The 18250-nt window shown below is 33.2% G+C and overlaps 2 protein-coding genes across 21 annotated transcripts in view; one reads left to right on the top strand and one right to left on the bottom strand.

The window, feature by feature from the left end:
- Positions 1 to 11104, top strand: part of LOC127725165 (exostosin-2-like) — a 31860-nt gene extending 20756 nt beyond the window's left edge. For both annotated transcript variants that reach the window (XM_052231994.1, XM_052231995.1), the window contains exons 5-11: positions 565 to 704; positions 2629 to 2854; positions 4726 to 4909; positions 6311 to 6380; positions 6607 to 6703; positions 8886 to 9029; positions 10122 to 11104. In XM_052231994.1, coding sequence (XP_052087954.1) covers positions 565 to 704; positions 2629 to 2854; positions 4726 to 4909; positions 6311 to 6380; positions 6607 to 6703; positions 8886 to 9029; positions 10122 to 10472 — 1212 coding nt within the window. In that variant the 3' untranslated portion in view covers positions 10473 to 11104. The remainder of the gene's footprint in view (positions 1 to 564; positions 705 to 2628; positions 2855 to 4725; positions 4910 to 6310; positions 6381 to 6606; positions 6704 to 8885; positions 9030 to 10121) is intronic.
- A 2353-nt stretch (positions 11105 to 13457) lies between these two features.
- Positions 13458 to 18250, bottom strand: part of LOC127725168 (protein CIP2A homolog) — a 55501-nt gene continuing 50708 nt past the window's right edge. For 4 of the 19 annotated variants that reach the window (XM_052231998.1, XM_052231999.1, XM_052232000.1 and 1 more), the window contains one exon: positions 13458 to 16315. In XM_052231998.1, coding sequence (XP_052087958.1) covers positions 16154 to 16315 — 162 coding nt within the window. In that variant the 3' untranslated portion in view covers positions 13458 to 16153. The other 15 variants (XM_052232002.1, XM_052232001.1, XM_052232003.1 and 12 more) reach the window with 15 other exon arrangements.

Consider the following 18250-nt stretch of genomic DNA (forward strand, 5'->3'; position numbering starts at 1 on the left):
TACAGGTTTAACTCCACCTACTTATATTGTTTGCAGATGTCAATCTTAATTACAATGCTTGAGCAAACATTAATACAAACAAAGCAAGCAAGCCAACCAAACTCTTACTCTGCATGCATTAAGAAATTGACTGTAATTTGTTCTTCTTTTTTAGGATTCTTCATTCTGTTTGGTTATAATGGGAGACAGGATTGACTTAATTGTTTAGTTTGTTCTTCTTTACTAGGATTCTACTATCTGTTTGGTTGTAAGAGAAGCCAGGATTGGCCAGCCAACTTTATTGTTTAGTTTGTTCTTTTTTTCTATGATTCTACTTTCTGTTTGGTTGTAAGAGAAGCCAGGATTAGCCAGCCAGCTTTATTGTTTTAATAATTTGTTCTTCTTTTCTAGGATTCTACTTTCTGTTTGGTTTTAAGAGGAGCCAGGATCATTTTTTGAGGCTTGGCTAGCCAGCTTTATTGTTTAATTTGTTCTTCTTTTCTAGGATTCTACTTTCTGTTTGGTTTTAAGAGGAGCCAGGATTGGCCACCCAGCTTTATTGTTTAATTTGTTCTTCTTTTCTAGGATTCTACTTTCTGTTTGGTTGTAAGAGGAGCCAGGATTGGCCAGCCAGCTTTATATGATGTGATGTCAGCAGGCTGTATTCCAGTTATTGTAGCTGATGGCTATATTCTACCATTTTCAGAAGTTCTTGACTGGAAAAGGTACGATTAAAACATGTGTGATATTTCATTGGTATAAAGACCACTTATAACCCCTCTTATCCATTTAAAGGGAGTTATTTTGATTGAATTTTTCAGATGTGAAGCTAGAAGATTGATTGATTGACACTGACAGCTGCTTAATATAATATACAGAACAATTACAAATTAATTAGATATGAACATCAGTGCTGTTCCTTTGCTTTTTGTCTCGCCTGCAACGATAGTCCCAGACAGGGAGACTTAGGGATTGCTTTTCCGGCGACAGTGATGGTGACGGCGACGGCATCAACTATTTTAAATTTTCTGCTTAAGATAGTTTGATAGGAGCTACTTGTGATAGATCATTGATATTAAATATAAAGTGGAATTACTAAATATCAGTTTGATGACTATTTTGAGGCCCTACCCCCTAGGTCATGGTCCAGTGACTTTGGATTAATCAACAATTTTCAATGTTAAGTTTTCTGCTTAAGTCAGTTTGATAAGAACTACTTGTGATAGATCAATGATATTTTGTATAAAGTTGCATTACTATCAGTACATATCAGTTTGATGACTATACTAAATGATACATGAAGTTGAATGTTTAATGTTGTAGCTCTGACACAAGGTGATCGTCCCTAAGAAGATAAATGATTGTACATGGACACTCTATCTTATTTTGAGTTTGAGTTGTCCTGTCTTTGCTCTTACTCAAAAATGTCACATGCCTTCCAGAAAAGCAGCTTATATCAATATTACAGTCTTTCATTTTACCCAGTCAAGTCGAGCTCACAATATGTGCTTCTATGAGACTGCCAACCGTTAAAAAAAATGTATCAACATATCAAATTATTGGTCATTATGTACGTAATTTCAGGAGCTCTACTTCTTCTACTCTAAATCTGAATTCTGGAATGTATTGACATGTGATTTCTCCAATAGTACGCAAAAAATAAAACACATTTTGCACCTAGAAATCTTTTTATCAAATTTTATTACATTTTGAGGCGGACAAGAAACAAGAAATCTCCCGATGTTTACGTTTGAAGCCGGAAGCTAGATAAAATCATTTCGCGGAATTTTCATTTAATGAAAATTTTACAATGAAATAATGACTAAAATTTAATGATTTGTTTATTTTGCATTAGAATAGAGATAACTGTTTTGTATTTGAAGCTTTGCGGACGTCAATCAGTAGTTTTACTGTCGCAAATATTCGTTTACCTGTCTCCGCTACACGTCGCCAGGTAAACTCGAAATACAATACAGTTATATCTTAAGTTCAAAAAGAGGAGTTTATATTGTGTGGCAGCAGATATTTAAAAAATAACAAATGCAGCTGATATTTAAGGAATAACAGTACTAAAAAACAAACCAAAATAACAGAGATTTCTTGAAGAATGCTCCTGATATGAAGAGCATTATTTAATACTAATTAATGCAAATAGAAGTTGTTATTGTATAACAGAATAGCTGTTAATGTGCATATGTTATTGTATGTAACAGAATAGCTGTTAATGTGCATATGTTATTGTATAACAGAATAGCTATTAATGTGTATATGTTATTGTATAACAGAATAGCTGTTAATCAATGTGTTTATTTTATTGTATAACAGAATAGATGTTAAAGTGCATATGTTATTGTATAACAGAATAGCTATTGAAGTGCATATGTTATTGTATAACAGAATAGCTATTAAAGTGCATATGTTATTGTATTACAGAATAGCTGTTAATGTGCATATGTTATTGTATAACAGAATAGCTATTAAAGTGCATATGTTATTGTATAACAGAATAGCTATTAAAGTGCATATGTTATTGTATTACAGAATAGCTGTCAATGTGCATATGTTATTGTATTACAGAATAGCTGTTAATGTGCATATGTTATTGTGTTACAGAATAGCTGTTAATGTACATATGTTATTGTATTTCAGAATAGCTGTGACTGTTTTAGAAGAAGAATTGGAGAACTTGATACAGATATTAGAATCCTATTCACAAGAAAAGATATATGAACTACGACAACAAGTTACCTTTATATGGCAGAAATATTTCAGTTCACCAAAAGCTATTGCCTTGACAACATTGCGAATAATTAATGACAGAGTTTTTCCTTATGCTGGAAAGTCATATGAAGAATGGAATGACATGCCAAATACGGTAAGGTTGCTATGACAACACTACCGATAGCAAAATAATTTTATACCAGCTTGCCTTTGGCAAAAGGAAATGAGACAGATTTTCCCCTTTCTACGTATAAGATCCTACAACTTTTGTCATAATTGAGAATCCAAATGTGTGATAATGCAGACGAAGTGGTTTTTTAAAACCCTTTTAAGTTGCCTGTTTATATAGTGAGGTATACTTGTTTGTGCTGGAAAGAGTTTCTTAATCAAATTATTCCACTCAAATGTGTTGCATTATCTATGTAGCTTTTTATACCTCCCCTCCTTGCTCACAAAGTGGATTGTAGCTATACTGTTTGTATACACCCTCCCCCTCACAAAGTAGATTGTAGCTATACTGTTTGTATACACCCCCTTTCCCCTCACAAAGTAGATTGTAGCTATACTGTTTGTATACACCCCCTTTCCCCTCACAAAGTGGATTAAAGCTATACTGTTTGTATACACCCCCTTTCCCCTCACAAAGTGGATTAAAGCTATACTGTTTGTATACACCCCCTTTCCCCTCACAAAGTAGATTGTAGCTATGCTGTTTGTATACCCCCTCCCCCTCACAAAGTAAATTGTAGCTATACTGTTTGTATACACCCTCCCCCTCACAAAGTAGATTGTAGCTATACTGTTTGTATACACCCCCTTTCCCCTCACAAAGTGGATTAAAGCTATACTGTTTGTATACACCCCCTTTCCCCTCACAAAGTAGATTGTAGCTATGCTGTTTGTATACCCCCTCCCCCTCACAAAGTAGATTGTAGCTATACTGTTTGTATACACCCCCTTTCCCCTCACAAAGTGGATTAAAGCTATACTGTTTGTATACCCCCCCCTCACAAAGTGGATTGTAGCTATACTGTTTGTATACCCTCCCCCCCCCCCCCCCCCTCACAAAGTAGATTGTAGCTATGCTGTTTGTATACCCCCTCCCCCTCACAAAGTAGATTAAAGCTATACTGTTTGTATACCCCCTCCCCCTCACAAAGTAGATTATAGCTATACTGTTTGTATACCCCCTCCCCCTCACAAAGTAGATTATAGCTATACTGTTTGTATACCCCCTCCCCCTCACAAGGTAGGTTATAGCTATACTTTTGTATACCCCCTCCCCCGCACAAAGTAGATTATAGCTATACTGTTTGTATACCCCCTCCCCCTCACAAGGTAGGTTATAGCTATACTTTTGTATACCCCCTCCCCCTTCACAAAGTAGAATGTAGCTTTACTGTTTTTATACATCCCCTCCCTTCACAAAGTAGATTGTAGCTATACTGTTTGTATACACCCCCTCTGCCCTCACAAGGTAGATTGTAGCTATACTGTTTGTATACACCCTCTCTTCCCTCACAAAGAGGGTTGTAACTATACTGTTTTTATGCACCCCCTCCTCCCTCACAAAGTTGGTTGTAGCTATACTGTTTTTATACACCACCTCTCCCCTCACAAGGTAGATTGTAGCTATATTATTTGTATACACCCCCTTCCCCTCACAAGGTAGTGGATTTTATACAAGCCTCCCCCTCACAAAGTGGATTGTAACTATACTGTTTTTATACAGCCCCTCTCCCCTCACAAAGTGCAGTTCTTTATTTTGAAGCTCCTATTCAAGCATTTTGAACTCAATTAATGAAATATTTCAATCCTCAGTTTTATGATTCACTGTGTTTATACCCAAAGAAATATATATTATGTCTTGTTTCAAAACATATTACTTTTTTACAAATTAAGAAAGTTGTTCCAACATTTTACATTAATTGTCCTTTACAGATATTGTATCCTCCATGTGGCTAGAGATTTATTTCTTTTTATTAATGCAAGATAATATACATAGACATCCTATTTCCTTTACAGAAAACCCTAAAGAACCCATTATTTCTGCCATTGCGACCTCCCAGTGCCCAGGGATTTACAGCAGTAATACTGACATACGACAGACTTGAATCATTGTTCAAAGTAATACATTCTGTGGCTAAAGTTCCAAGTCTGGCAAAGGTTGTGGTTGTGTGGAACAATCAGAAAAAGTCACCACCTCCGAGTAAGTATCTATAACTCCATAGGAACAAGTCTTAAGATAAATCCTGAAAACACATGACTCAAACTGAATGAGACAAATCCTGAAAACACATGGCTCAAACTGAATGAGATAAATCCTGAAAACACATGGCTCAAACTGAATGAGACAAATCCTGAAAACACATGGCTCAAACTGAATGAGACAAATCCTGAAAACACATGGCTTAAACTGAATGAGACAAATCCTGAAAACACATGGCTCAAACTGAATGAGACAAATCCTGAAAACACATGGCTCAAACTGAATGAGACAAATCCTGAAAACACATGGCTCAAACTGAATGAGATAAATCCTGAAAACATGTGGCTCAAACTGTATGAGATATAGTTTAGATTGTTCTCATATTTGGAATCTCATATTACAGGCCTTGCCTAATATTTTTGATTATCACGTCCTGTCCTCAATAAAAAAAATATAAGGCAGTAAGATCAAAGGATAAAAAAGTACAAATTGCCGATAAAAAGCAAACACTTAGACAGCAACAGAGCACAAAAAGATAAATGTCAGATGAATTTGCATGTAAATCTTAAGATAAGAAAAGATAATCTGTATATCAGACACAAAAGGTTCATAAATACATACATATCACAAAATATTCTGAATAAGGATATTAATTCCTGTGATTTATAGAACAATTTCAATGATAAGAGAAGAAAAGGCATCTTAAAGGAAGTACACCACTGTTATAATATAAAAGTATACCAATATACCTGTGCAGATTACTAATCAGTAACTAACTTCAAATGTTCATATGTCAATAAAACAGTAACCAAACAATACCATTACATCTACAATATATACCATTACGTCTACAATATATACCATTACATCTACAATATATACCATTACGTCTACAATATATACCATTACATCTACAATATATACCGTTACATCTACAATATATACCATTACATCTACAATATATACCATTACGTCTACAATATATACCATTACATCTACAATATATACCATTACGTCTACAATATATACCATTACGTCTACAATATATACCATTACGTCTACAATATATACCATTACGTCTACAATATATACCATTACATCTACAATATATACCATTACGTCTACAATATATACCACTACATCTACAATATAAGTACTTTGTAGGAAAATATCAAATGTATTTAGAAACTGGAAGACATATTATACTTGTATGTTGTTTTAATCCTAAAATTTAACATTTACAAAAATCTGTTTCTTCTACTATAAACCATTTAAGATTGAACTAATGTACCATGGTGTTTCTGTAGTGTTAATAAAACCTTTTCCTATTAATTAGTGACATCCTGCTAATGTACCCATGGTGTTTCTGTAGTGTTAATAAAACCTTTTCCTATTTAACAGTGACATCCTGGCCAGATATTGGTAAACCATTGAAATTTGTCAAGACAAGGAAAAATAAAATGAGTAATCGGTAAGTAACAAGTATTTATATTCTTTTATTCGTTATGAAATTAAATAGCCTTTACCAAAAAATATATTTATGCAGATTTCCTAAGATGCATTATTTGTAAAGGGTGAATGAAAAATGAGTTAATCAGAAAATATAGCTCTTGTACAGATTTCATCCATAGAACCCAAATCTGTTTATGTAAGGACTTTTCTTCTGTCCACTGTTACACATGATTTATCTGTTACAGATTTTTCCCATATGATGAGATCCAGACAGAATGTATATTAGCTTTAGATGATGATATTGTCATGTTAACAGCAGATGAACTTGAGTTTGCCTATGAAGTATGTATTAACATTTAAATAATGACTATACTGATCAAATTTATACAAGACAAGTATTTGGTTAACTCACTTCATTATTAAAGATGTTCATGGCCCATGTCCACTCAGGCAAAAAATGTTTAGTCTCAATAGTATCTAGTATCATACAGTGATGGACCACCTACAGACAGAGAAAATGTAGGATTTTCTTTTATTTCTTTGTTATTTGTATGAATTCATAGAATATAAATTCACTTTCCCTTAAATTTGTTTTATTTCTCATTATTTGACCACATTGTACAGATGTACAGAAAGAAATGTAAGGAAATAAAGATATATGCATGAAGATTGTGAGAATAATAACTTTTTACAGCTCAATATTTGTATTTTAATGTATGGAGTGAAAGAATAGGTCTGTTCAAAATGGAAGGACCAGGTTTTGTGTATAAGCCGGTTTAACCTAAAATTCTACAAAGTAGGACCATTGCAAATAATGCATACCAGTATTATATGAATTAAAATCTGATGTTAGACAGGTGATTAATGGCTTGTTGCAAAAGTGATTCCTATTCGGGGACAATTAATTATTTATTTGAATCCGTAAACACTTGAATTCCAGATTTTCTGAAACAAAAATAATTTTAATTTCACATTGTTAAAAATGAAATTTAACACAACAGGTGCCACATGTGTAGCAGGATCTGCTTAGCCTTGCTGACCAACTGAGATAAGCCACAGTTTTTGTTTGGCTTGTGTTGCTTAGTCTTTTGTTTTTCTACGTTATGTTTATCGTGGCTGATAATTTACTATATATATATCAATGGGTAGAAAACCTGATAATCTATACTTATCTGCTCCCTCAATTGTCACGTTTCCTGTCTTCTATTTTAGACGGCATTATAAATGTTTAACAATGTGGTAAATACATTTTTTGGACCAAATCCCCTTCCGCCCCAAAAAAAAATCATAAATAAGTTATGTTTTGGTCAGTTTTTTCAAATACTAATATTAATAGGTCAGCTTTATTTGGTGTATGGAATAATTGTTATGTGTTCATGTCTGTCTGGCGGGTATCATCTGATCTTGACCTATTTTCGTGGTTCTTTGGTCCATGTTAAGCTTTTGTTTTTGGTCTGTTTTTTTCAATTACCATAAGCAAAAGTTCAACTATATTTGGTATATGGAATAATTGTAAGGTGTACATGTCTGTCTGAAAGGATTTATCGCACCGCCGGTAAATTATCACGTTGTGATTGGTTTAACGCCGTCACGTGGTGACCCCCTATGGATCTGTAGGGGTTAGTAAATTTCATAGGGGTTCATGACGTCACGTCTACTGTTAATAGTGACGTCATCTATTAATGTTGTGTGTTTAATTGTTTATTTCTCTACAAAACACAGCGGAAAAAAGTCTCGCGGGCGATAAATTCGTTATACGGTTAACTACTGACCCCCTACGGATCCATAGAGGGTGAATAAAAACCATAGGAGATTCGGCCTTCGGCCTCACCCCCTATGGATTTTACTAACCCTCTATGGATCCGTAGGGGGTCAGTAGCGAACCATATAACTTATAATATCTGACCTTGACTTCATTGTCATGGATCTGTAAAAATGTTGAGTTTGTGGGATACTTATATTAAAACCTTTATCATCAAGACTTTCAACATAAAATCAATGATCAGTAAAACCTTTATTATCAAGACTTTCAACATAAAATCAATGATCAGTAAAACCTTTATCATCAAGACTTTCAACATAAAATCAATGATCAGTAAAACCTTTATCATCAAGACTTTCAACATAAAATCAATGATCAGTAAAACCTTTATCATCAAGACTTTCAACATAAAATCAATGATCAGTAAAACCTTTATCATCAAGACTTTCAACATAAAATCAATGATCAGTAAAACCTTTATCATCAAGACTTTCAACATAAAATCAATGATCAGTAAAGCCTTTATCATCAAGACTTTCAACATAAAATCAATGATCAGTAAAGCCTTTATCATCAAGACTTTCAACATAAAATCAATGATCAGTAAAACCTTTATCATCAAGACTTTCAACATAAAATCAATGATCAGTAAAGCAGGCCAGACATTTCAGATTGTGCACTCTTGATTTTGAGAAGTGTATCTTTTAGATGACATAACAAATCAGAGTATTTATGAACCAATAATATTTGTTCTATTTATAGGTTTGGAGAGAATTTCCTGACAGACTGGTAGGATTTCCCTCTAGAGTTCATCTATTGGATAACACTACAAACAAATGGAAGTATGAATCTGAGTGGACCAATGACATCTCAATGGTCCTTACAGGGGCAGCTTTCTATCACAAGGTAACAAATAAATACATAGGATTTTATAATAATTTGGATTATAAGTAAGTAAGGGGACAGATTTATTGACGGAGTAAAGTAAATACATAATAGTGATCAAACTGTAACCAACACAGTTTTTGGTATATTTGTCTTCAGGAAAGATCAAATCATGAGTTTAAGAGGTCAAATATATAAAACCTTTGAAAGCACCAACATAGGATAAGGAACAGCAGTTGGTTAACTTAAGAACAGTCCAACAACAAAAGTACATTTCCAGTGGTACAAAAACACAATTTACACAAAAGTAATTATAAGTAAGTTTAACATTTGACCAGTGATATCATGATAAAGCTGATTTATTTTTATCATGACCATTATAGTATGTATTTCAGTTATATAAAGTGAAATGCCTACTATCTACATGTTATAACCGGTATTATTTTTTCAGTATTTCAATGGCATTTACACCCATGCATTCTTTCAGAACTGAAAACTTTTCCATGAACTTTCTGTCTATCATATACTGGTTAACATGCTATTTAGCAGTGTTTTAGTTACCCATATACTTATGTCATATAAAAAAGAAGATGTGATATGATTGCCAATGAGACAACTCTCCACAAGAGACCAAATGACACAGAAATTAACAACTATAGGTTACCATACAGCCTTCAACAATGAGCAAAGCCCATACCGCACAGTCAGCTATAAAAGGCCCAGAAATGACAATGTAAAACAATTCAAACGAGAAAAAAAACGGCCTAATTTATGTACAAAAAATGAACGAAAAACAAATATGTAACACATAAACAAACGACAACCACTGAATTACAGGCTCCTGACTTGGGACAGGCACATACATACAGAATGTGGCAGGGTTAAACATGTTAGCGGGATCCCAACCCTCCTCCTAACCTGGGACAGTGGTGTAACATGCCGACATCAGTGTAGACATTGTCATAAACTTTTTGTGTCCACTATACACAGATTAACTTATTTTCAATATTTCTGTGCATGTTCACCCATACATTCTTTTTTAACTGAAGACATTTTCAATATATACTATATAAATACTATATATAAGTTAACCTCAGTCCTGTTGTTTTTCAGTATTTCAGTTACCTGTACACCCATGCCATGCCTGTCGAGCTGAAAACATGGGTAGATGAACACATGAACTGTGAGGACATAGCCATGAACTTTCTAATGTCAAATGTCACAGGCAAGGCTGCTATCAAGGTCACACCAAGGAAAAAATTCAAATGTCCAGAGTGTGTGAACACAGAGATGTTGTCCTCTGATCTTGGTCACATGATTGAGAGGTCAGATTGTATTAATCAGTTTACACGTATATATCAGTCTATGCCTTTAAAGAGTATTGAATTCCGTGCAGATCCTGTATTGTATAAAGATGACTTCCCTGATGTATTAAAGAAATACAAAGATATAGGAATGCTGTGATAGTTTGTCTTAAAACCAGAAATCCATCTTAAAAAAAGAGAATACATGCTTTACATATTTTGAGGTTTTTTAATTTTGAGTCATTTTAAAATGACCAAATCGCTCTGTCACTTTATTATTTGAAACGTTCATAAATATGATGAAATACAACTATTTCAAAAATCTGATTTCCTCACATAGAATTTATGTCAATTTATACCTGAACTAGCATTTAATTTGAAAGATAGTAATGATTGATTGAAGAATTTTATAAACATTATTATTTCAGTGCTTGTTTTTTCACACATGATCTGCATATAAAGATAAATGGTGCTATTTTATATTTACTGTGTATACTTTATGTTTATTGATTTATTAATGTTCAAGAAAGGAAGTGTAGATAAGACAATTTATTATACTGCTGAACCATATAATAAAAAGTCTGTCAATCTCATTGTAAAAAAAATATACAAAATAACAATGTCATTGGTTATCATGTCATCACTATAATGTGTCACTATAATTGTATTGTAAAACACTTCATGTATGTTGTCTAATGTGTCACTATAATTGTATTGTAAAACACTTCATGTATGTTGTCTATTGTTAACATATTTTATATAATATTATTAATAAACAATACTGTAAAATTCTTTATGATTTTTTTTGTCATCATGGATTAATGGCTGGCTTCCTCAGGTGAGATATATTTACCAAAGATTGTGTTTAATCATACCCCGACCCCTTTGTGAAGGGGTGGTATATTAGGAGGGGTCAGTCTGTCTTTCCTTTCCCCCCTTTCTATCTTACGCTGCTCCTGAACCACTCAACAAACTCACAGAATCTAAATCACATGGTGTTCTTTTGCATCTCTTTTATCTTTTTTACCAGATTAATTTCTACAGTACACAAATTTTACTTTGGCATGGCATTGGCTTAGTCATATCTGCACACTACAGTACACAAATTTTACTTTGGCAAGGCATTAGCTTAGTCATATCTGCACACTACAGTACACAAATTGTACTTTGGCATGGCATTGGCTTAGTCATATCTGCACACTACAGTACACAAATTTTACTTTGGCAAGGCATTAGCTTAGTCATATCTGCACACTACAGTACACAAATTTTACTTTGGCATGGCATTGACTTAGTCATATCTGCACACTACAGTACACAAATTTTACTTTGGCATGGCATTGACTTATTCATATATGCACACTACAGTACACAAATTTTACTTTGGCATGGCATTGACTTAGTCATATCTGCACACTACAGTACACAAATTTTACTTTGGCATGTCATTGACTTAGTCATATCTGCACACTACAGTACACAAATTTTATTTGGCATGGCATTGACTTAGTCATATCTGCACACTATAGTACACAAATTTTACTTTGGCATGGCATTGACTTAGTCATATCTGCACACTATAGTACACAAATTTTCAGAGTGTTTCTTAAAGTCCTAAAACAATTTCTCCAAACCTAATTTTTCGAGCACATTGATCTACTCATAGTTAATGGAAACTTTCAGCATAAAAATATTGTCTTTATGTGAATTTTAAAGCCATATCTATGCAGTTTAAAAAATGAAAAGAATACATTTTTACTACAGATATCACATAAACTAAACATCAATGAACCATGAAAATAAGGTCAGATGAATCCTGTCAGATTCTCAGACTTTATGATGAAGAATGGCAATAAAAGCACTGTCCCTTTGCTTTTTGTGTGTGTTTTTTTTTTGTTGTGCATGTACTGCTCTGGTGTCATATATGGATAGCCCATATCCTGTGTTTTTCTATTATGTACACCTCATACCAAGTAATCATTCTTGACACTGAAAATAGTTTACATGTTACTTATAGTATGTGAGAAATGGACCTTATCAAGAAAACTTATCATTGATCACTGAACCATGAAATGATGAACATGTAAATATTGCAATCATTCAATACAACAAATAATAGTATATAGATATTTTTTGCAGTCATTGAACTATAAAGCTTTATTTAACAAGAGTGCTCATACTGAAATGTCTCGCCTGTTTTTCTTTATTCTTTGAGTTGATGTTGATAGGGTGTAATATGAAGGTATCACTATAAGGATCACATAAACATAACATTATCAATCATCCATGAAAATGAAGTCACGGTCAGATGAACCTTGCCAGACAGACATATACACCTTACAATCATTCCATACACCAAATATAGTGATCCTATCACTTAAAAGTATATGTGAAACAGATCAAACCACAAAATCTCAACATTGACCAATGAACCATGAAAATGAGGTCAAGTTAAAATGAACCCTGCCAGACAGACATGTACACCTTACTATTATTCCATACACCAAATATTATTTATGGTAACTGATAAATTGATATAACCACAAAACCTATCATTGACCAATGAACCATGAAAATTAGGTCAAGGTCAGATGAAACCTGCCAGTCGGACATGTACACCTTACAATCATTCCTCATTCCATACACCAAATATAGTTTACCTACTGCTTATAGTACCTGAGAAAAGGACTTGACCACTTAACTTTAACCTTGATCAGTGATCCATGAATTTATAGGTGAACCCTACCTGACAGACATGTAGACCTTGCAAGGAACCCATATACCAAATATTGTTATCCTGTTACTCATAATAAGTTTGTATTCACTTTAAAAACAAAACAGTAATTTTTTTTCAAGCAGTCGCTGAACCATGAAAATAAGGTCAAGAACAATGGACATATGACAGAGGAAACTTTGTAACATATGGTATCTGCATACAAGGTATGAAGCATCCAGGTTTTCTAGCTTCTGAAATATAAATCTCTATACAAATAGTTTTCGCTGCTTGATTGTAATACCTCATGCAGGCGAGACAAAAACCAATGCAGCTACCAGATAAGCATTCCTATATCTCATATTTGACACAGAAGTAGTATCTATATGTATTTTCTAGATTTAAATAGGGAAATCATTCAAAACAATTGGATAAATCTAAAACTATTTATTTCGATTTTATATGAAAATGCAAAATATTTCATGAAAATAAATGCATGTCTGATAAAGTTACAAGAGATAAATAATATGACATGTACAGAATCAATAAATAATTTTACAAATTCCCTGAATACAAAATGCTTAATGCACGATCACACAGGAAACATAGCTGTCAATTTAAAATACTGTTTCCATCAATAATTAACAACTAAACACACTAATCAATACTTTCACTTATAATAACTGTTCTTAATGATTCTGTAATTTAAATGAAAAGTTAAAAATGCGCTCCGCCTGAGCAGCTGGATACGACTGAACAGTTGGGGCAAGTATGGACACAATATTCAAGCTTGATACAGCTCTGAATTTGGATAGTGATTAAATATTTGACACATTATTGATTTCTGACACAGAATAAATGTGGTCAGATAACTTAAAAATTTGAAATGGGATATTTAATCTACTTAATGGTCCAATATCCAAAATCTAATTCCATGGTTAGATTCAGCATATAAAAAAAAAACATGAATTCAAACAAAGTTTAATTTTGGACCCTTTGGACCTTAATATGGACTTATTTGAAAACAGGGCCCAAAATTAAAAATCTGAATGCACAGTTAGATTCAGCATATCATAGAACCACAAAAATTCAGTTTTTGATGAAATCGAACAAATTCTAATTCTGAACCCTTTTGGACCTCAATGTAGACCTATTTAAAAATGTCCAAATATCCAATATAGTAATACATGGTAAAAACCTCAAACAATTCAAGACTTTAAATTAATTCTCATTGAAATTGGTTAAAAAATTTGTGTATTTATTTTCAATTGAAGATTTCTTGCTGTTGTGCAATACTTAGCTGTTGCGCAATACTTAGTGAATCTGTTTACAAGCTAAATATAATAATTTACACACCCTGCTTGGTGTGTATCTCCTGCCATATCAGTATTTGTTGTTTCTTTATATAGATCAGAAATAATTTATGTTAGAACCAGCTTAGCCAGTATTAGAAAAGTCTTGTTTTTTGCCCCTATTTGGCTTCTAGTTTCTTAACGATTAAAGCCACAACCCACAAAATCGACCCCAACCTTCTGTGTGTGTGGTATGGAACCTTGTGGTACAATTTCATAGAGATACATTGACTAATACTTAAGTATAAAAGAAAACATTTTCATATTAATCATATTAACATATATTTAAGAAACAATTGAAAAATGTTGAAAAAGTTTAATTGAGGCAGAAACAACATTGTAACTAAGGCAACAAGAAAATCATCATAAAAATACAAGACAGAAACTCAAGTTATATGAGGTGCAACAATTATATAATCAGTGAGATATATGTTACACTATAAAATACAAAACACATGAAGTCTTGTCATTAAAAATCAATATACATATCACATTAGCTTTATTGTAACTGTCCTTATAAATAGTTCTTATCACATATTAACTGGCCTTATACCACTTTCATAACCAATATAACATGGCGGCTTGAAAATGAAATTCCACTCATTGTTAATAAGATATATTAAACTATGAAATGTATTGTACTGGGGATCCCCAAAGGTAAATTAATAAAACAAATGATCAAATATAAAGATCAAACCTATTTATTTTTTTGAGTTTTGTATATGTGTTTACTGGACGAATTCGCTCACAAAAAATTGTAAGGGGTTCTGTGTAACCATGTGTCTTGCCTGCTATTGCTGATGTCAGTGTAAAGGTGTAATCTTGACTTAAAAAGTGAGTCCATTTATCAGTAAAATATACAATTTAAAAAAAACTCAAACTTTTTCGTAGATGATATTTCTCGGTCTTGGAGATTAGCTTCTGTCAAAGTTTCATAACAATCCATGAAGGTTTACAAATTTATCATTTCAAAAAATATAATCCAACTGTAAAAAAACAAGGTCCATCTATCAGAAAAATAATAAAAATGAAAAGGTTTGCTTCAGACATTATCTCTTAATCATTAAATAGCTTCTGCCAAAATTTCATAATACTCTATGAAGTTTTGACAAAGTAATTGATGTCTAACAAACTTTAACCCCAGACAGTAAAATACAGAAAAATGAAAATAAAAATTTTCAAAAATTTGCTCTGAATACTGTCTTTTGGTCATTAACAAGCTTCTGTCCAAATTTCATAAAATTCCATGAAGGTTTGACAAAATTATTGATGTCTAAAAAAACTTGAACCACAGACTGAACCTAAATGTTGACATCGCCGCCGACGGAATCTAGGATCGCTATGTCTCCCTTTCGCGAAATATATTTCGCAGGCTTGACAAAAAAAGAATGTGTTTTATCTTGTAATGTCTTAATATTATCTAGCACCTCTAATAGTCATTGCCAAAATAAATTTCATGGATTAAAATGTTTTTCTTTCTCAGTGAAATAATGAATGAGTAAAGCCATGGATTAATGCAGCAATCTGGCTTCATTGATGAACTGATTTAGGCAGCACTGTATTTATATCCATCTGTGCTATATCTTAGATCTATCTAGTGTTTAATGTCTATGGCCATGCTGCGTTTTAAGTCTATTTTGTGTTTAATGTTTATGGTTAAGCTACTTTTTACGACCATCTTTTGTTTAATGTCTATGGCCATGCTGTGTTTTAAGTCTATTTTGTGTTTAATGTCTATGGTTAAGCTACTTTTTACGACCATCTTTTGTTTAATGTCTATGGCCGTGCTACATTTTCAGACTTTCCACTACTAAGACTATTAATTAACGCAGCAATCTGTCTGTGTTTGTCCACTTCTCCCTTTAATGTTACAAGTTCTTTATCTTTGTTGTCAATATCTGTTTCATGTTGTCTACAGAGAAGTTCTAGTGATGAGACCTGAAATATAGGATCAAACTGTTTCATGTTGTCTACAGAGAAGTTCTAGTGATGAGACCTGAAATATAGGATCAAACAGTTTCATGTTGTCTACAGAGAAGTTCTAGTGATGAGACCTGAAATATAGGATCAAACAGTTTCATGTTGTCTACAGAGAAGTTCTAGTGATGAGACCTGAAATATAGGATCAAACTGTTTCATGTTGTCTACAGAGAAGTTCTAGTGATGAGACCTGAAATATAGGATCAAACTGTTTCATGTTGTCTACAGAGAAGTTCTAGTGATGAGACCTGAAATATAGGATCAAACTGTTTCATATTGTCTACAGAGAAGTTCTAGTGATGAGACCTGAAATATAGGATCAAACTGTTTCATGTTGTCTACAGAGAAGTTCTAGTGATGAGACCTGAAATATAGGATCAAACTGTTTCATATTGTCTACAGAGAAGTTCTAGTGATGAGACCTGAAATATAGGATCAAACTGTTTCATGTTGTCTACAGAGAAGTTCTAGTGATGAGACCTGAAATATAGGATCAAACTGTTTCATGTTGTCTACAGAGAAGTTCTAGTGATGAGACCTGAAATATAGGATCAAACTGTTTCATGTTGTCTACAGAGAAGTTCTAGTGATGAGACCTGAAATATAGGATCAAACAGTTTCATGTTGTCTACAGAGAAGTTCTAGTGATGAGACCTGAAATATAGGATCAAACTGTTTCATGTTGTCTACAGAGAAGTTCTAGTGATGAGACCTGAAATATAGGATCAAACTGTTTCATGTTGTCTACAGAGAAGTTCTAGTGATGAGACCTGAAATATAGGATCAAACTGTTTCATGTTGTCTACAGAGAAGTTCTAGTGATGAGACCTGAAATATAGGATCAAACTGTTTCATGTTGTCTACAGAGAAGTTCTAGTGATGAGACCTGAAATATAGGATCAAACTGTTTCATGTTGTCTACAGAGAAGTTCTAGTGATGAGACCTGAAATATAGGATCAAACTGTTTCAAGTTGTCCCAATAAATCATATAGTGACAAGATATAAAGTCAAATTCAGTTATTATCCCTAAAGTCAGTGGAGACCAAAAATGGCTTTAATCAAACACTCTATTGTATTAGTTTTGTTGTCTACACAACTTAGTCAGGAATCCTGAAATTATATATAAGAATAATTAATATAATATCACCCCATAGCAAATTCAGACAGGGTGAGGAAATAGCCTCCCATTATTATAACAGGTTTATATTGCCTACACCTATAAAGCTGGTCAGAGAGAAAACTGAATTATCACAGTGTTTAACAAAGGTAGGCAGGGGAGATAATTAAGGCTTTTTCTTTTATGTACATATCATGGGTATTCTGTCTACAAAGAACTTTCACCAAAGAGAAACATTTCTAAACATGTTGAGATAATACCAAGTAAACAAGCAATGCTTACATTGTATAAACACACACCAAGAAATTAAACAGGGATCTCCAAAGATTTAACCATGGAGGAACTTTCATCAGGACTTGACCAAGTTTCTCCATTTCAATGTAAGGAATAAATGTTTATTATATTAATTTTATTATAGAGGAAGAAATATAGACATACACAACATTTTAATTACATGTACAATCAAGTCAGGTATTTTCATTTGACCAATAATGGGATGCACATTATTATTAAGAACACATTGTGGGATTTGAGATAGGTATTGGTAGTCTTGAGTAGGGCCTTCAGTAGAACACATTATGGGATTTGAGATAGGTATTGGTAGTCTTGAGTAGGGCCTTCAATAGAACACATTATGGGATTTGAGATAGGTATTGGTAGTCTTGAGTAGGGCCTTCAATAGAACACATTGTGGGACTTGAGATAGGTATTGGAAGTCTTGAGTAGGGCCTTCAATAGAACACATTGTGGGATTGAGATAGGTATAGGTAGTCTT

The sequence above is a fragment of the Mytilus californianus genome, unplaced genomic scaffold, assembly GCF_021869535.1.
Source record: "Mytilus californianus isolate M0D057914Y unplaced genomic scaffold, xbMytCali1.0.p SCAF_15, whole genome shotgun sequence".
In the NCBI taxonomy this organism is placed as follows: domain Eukaryota; kingdom Metazoa; phylum Mollusca; class Bivalvia; order Mytilida; family Mytilidae; genus Mytilus; species Mytilus californianus.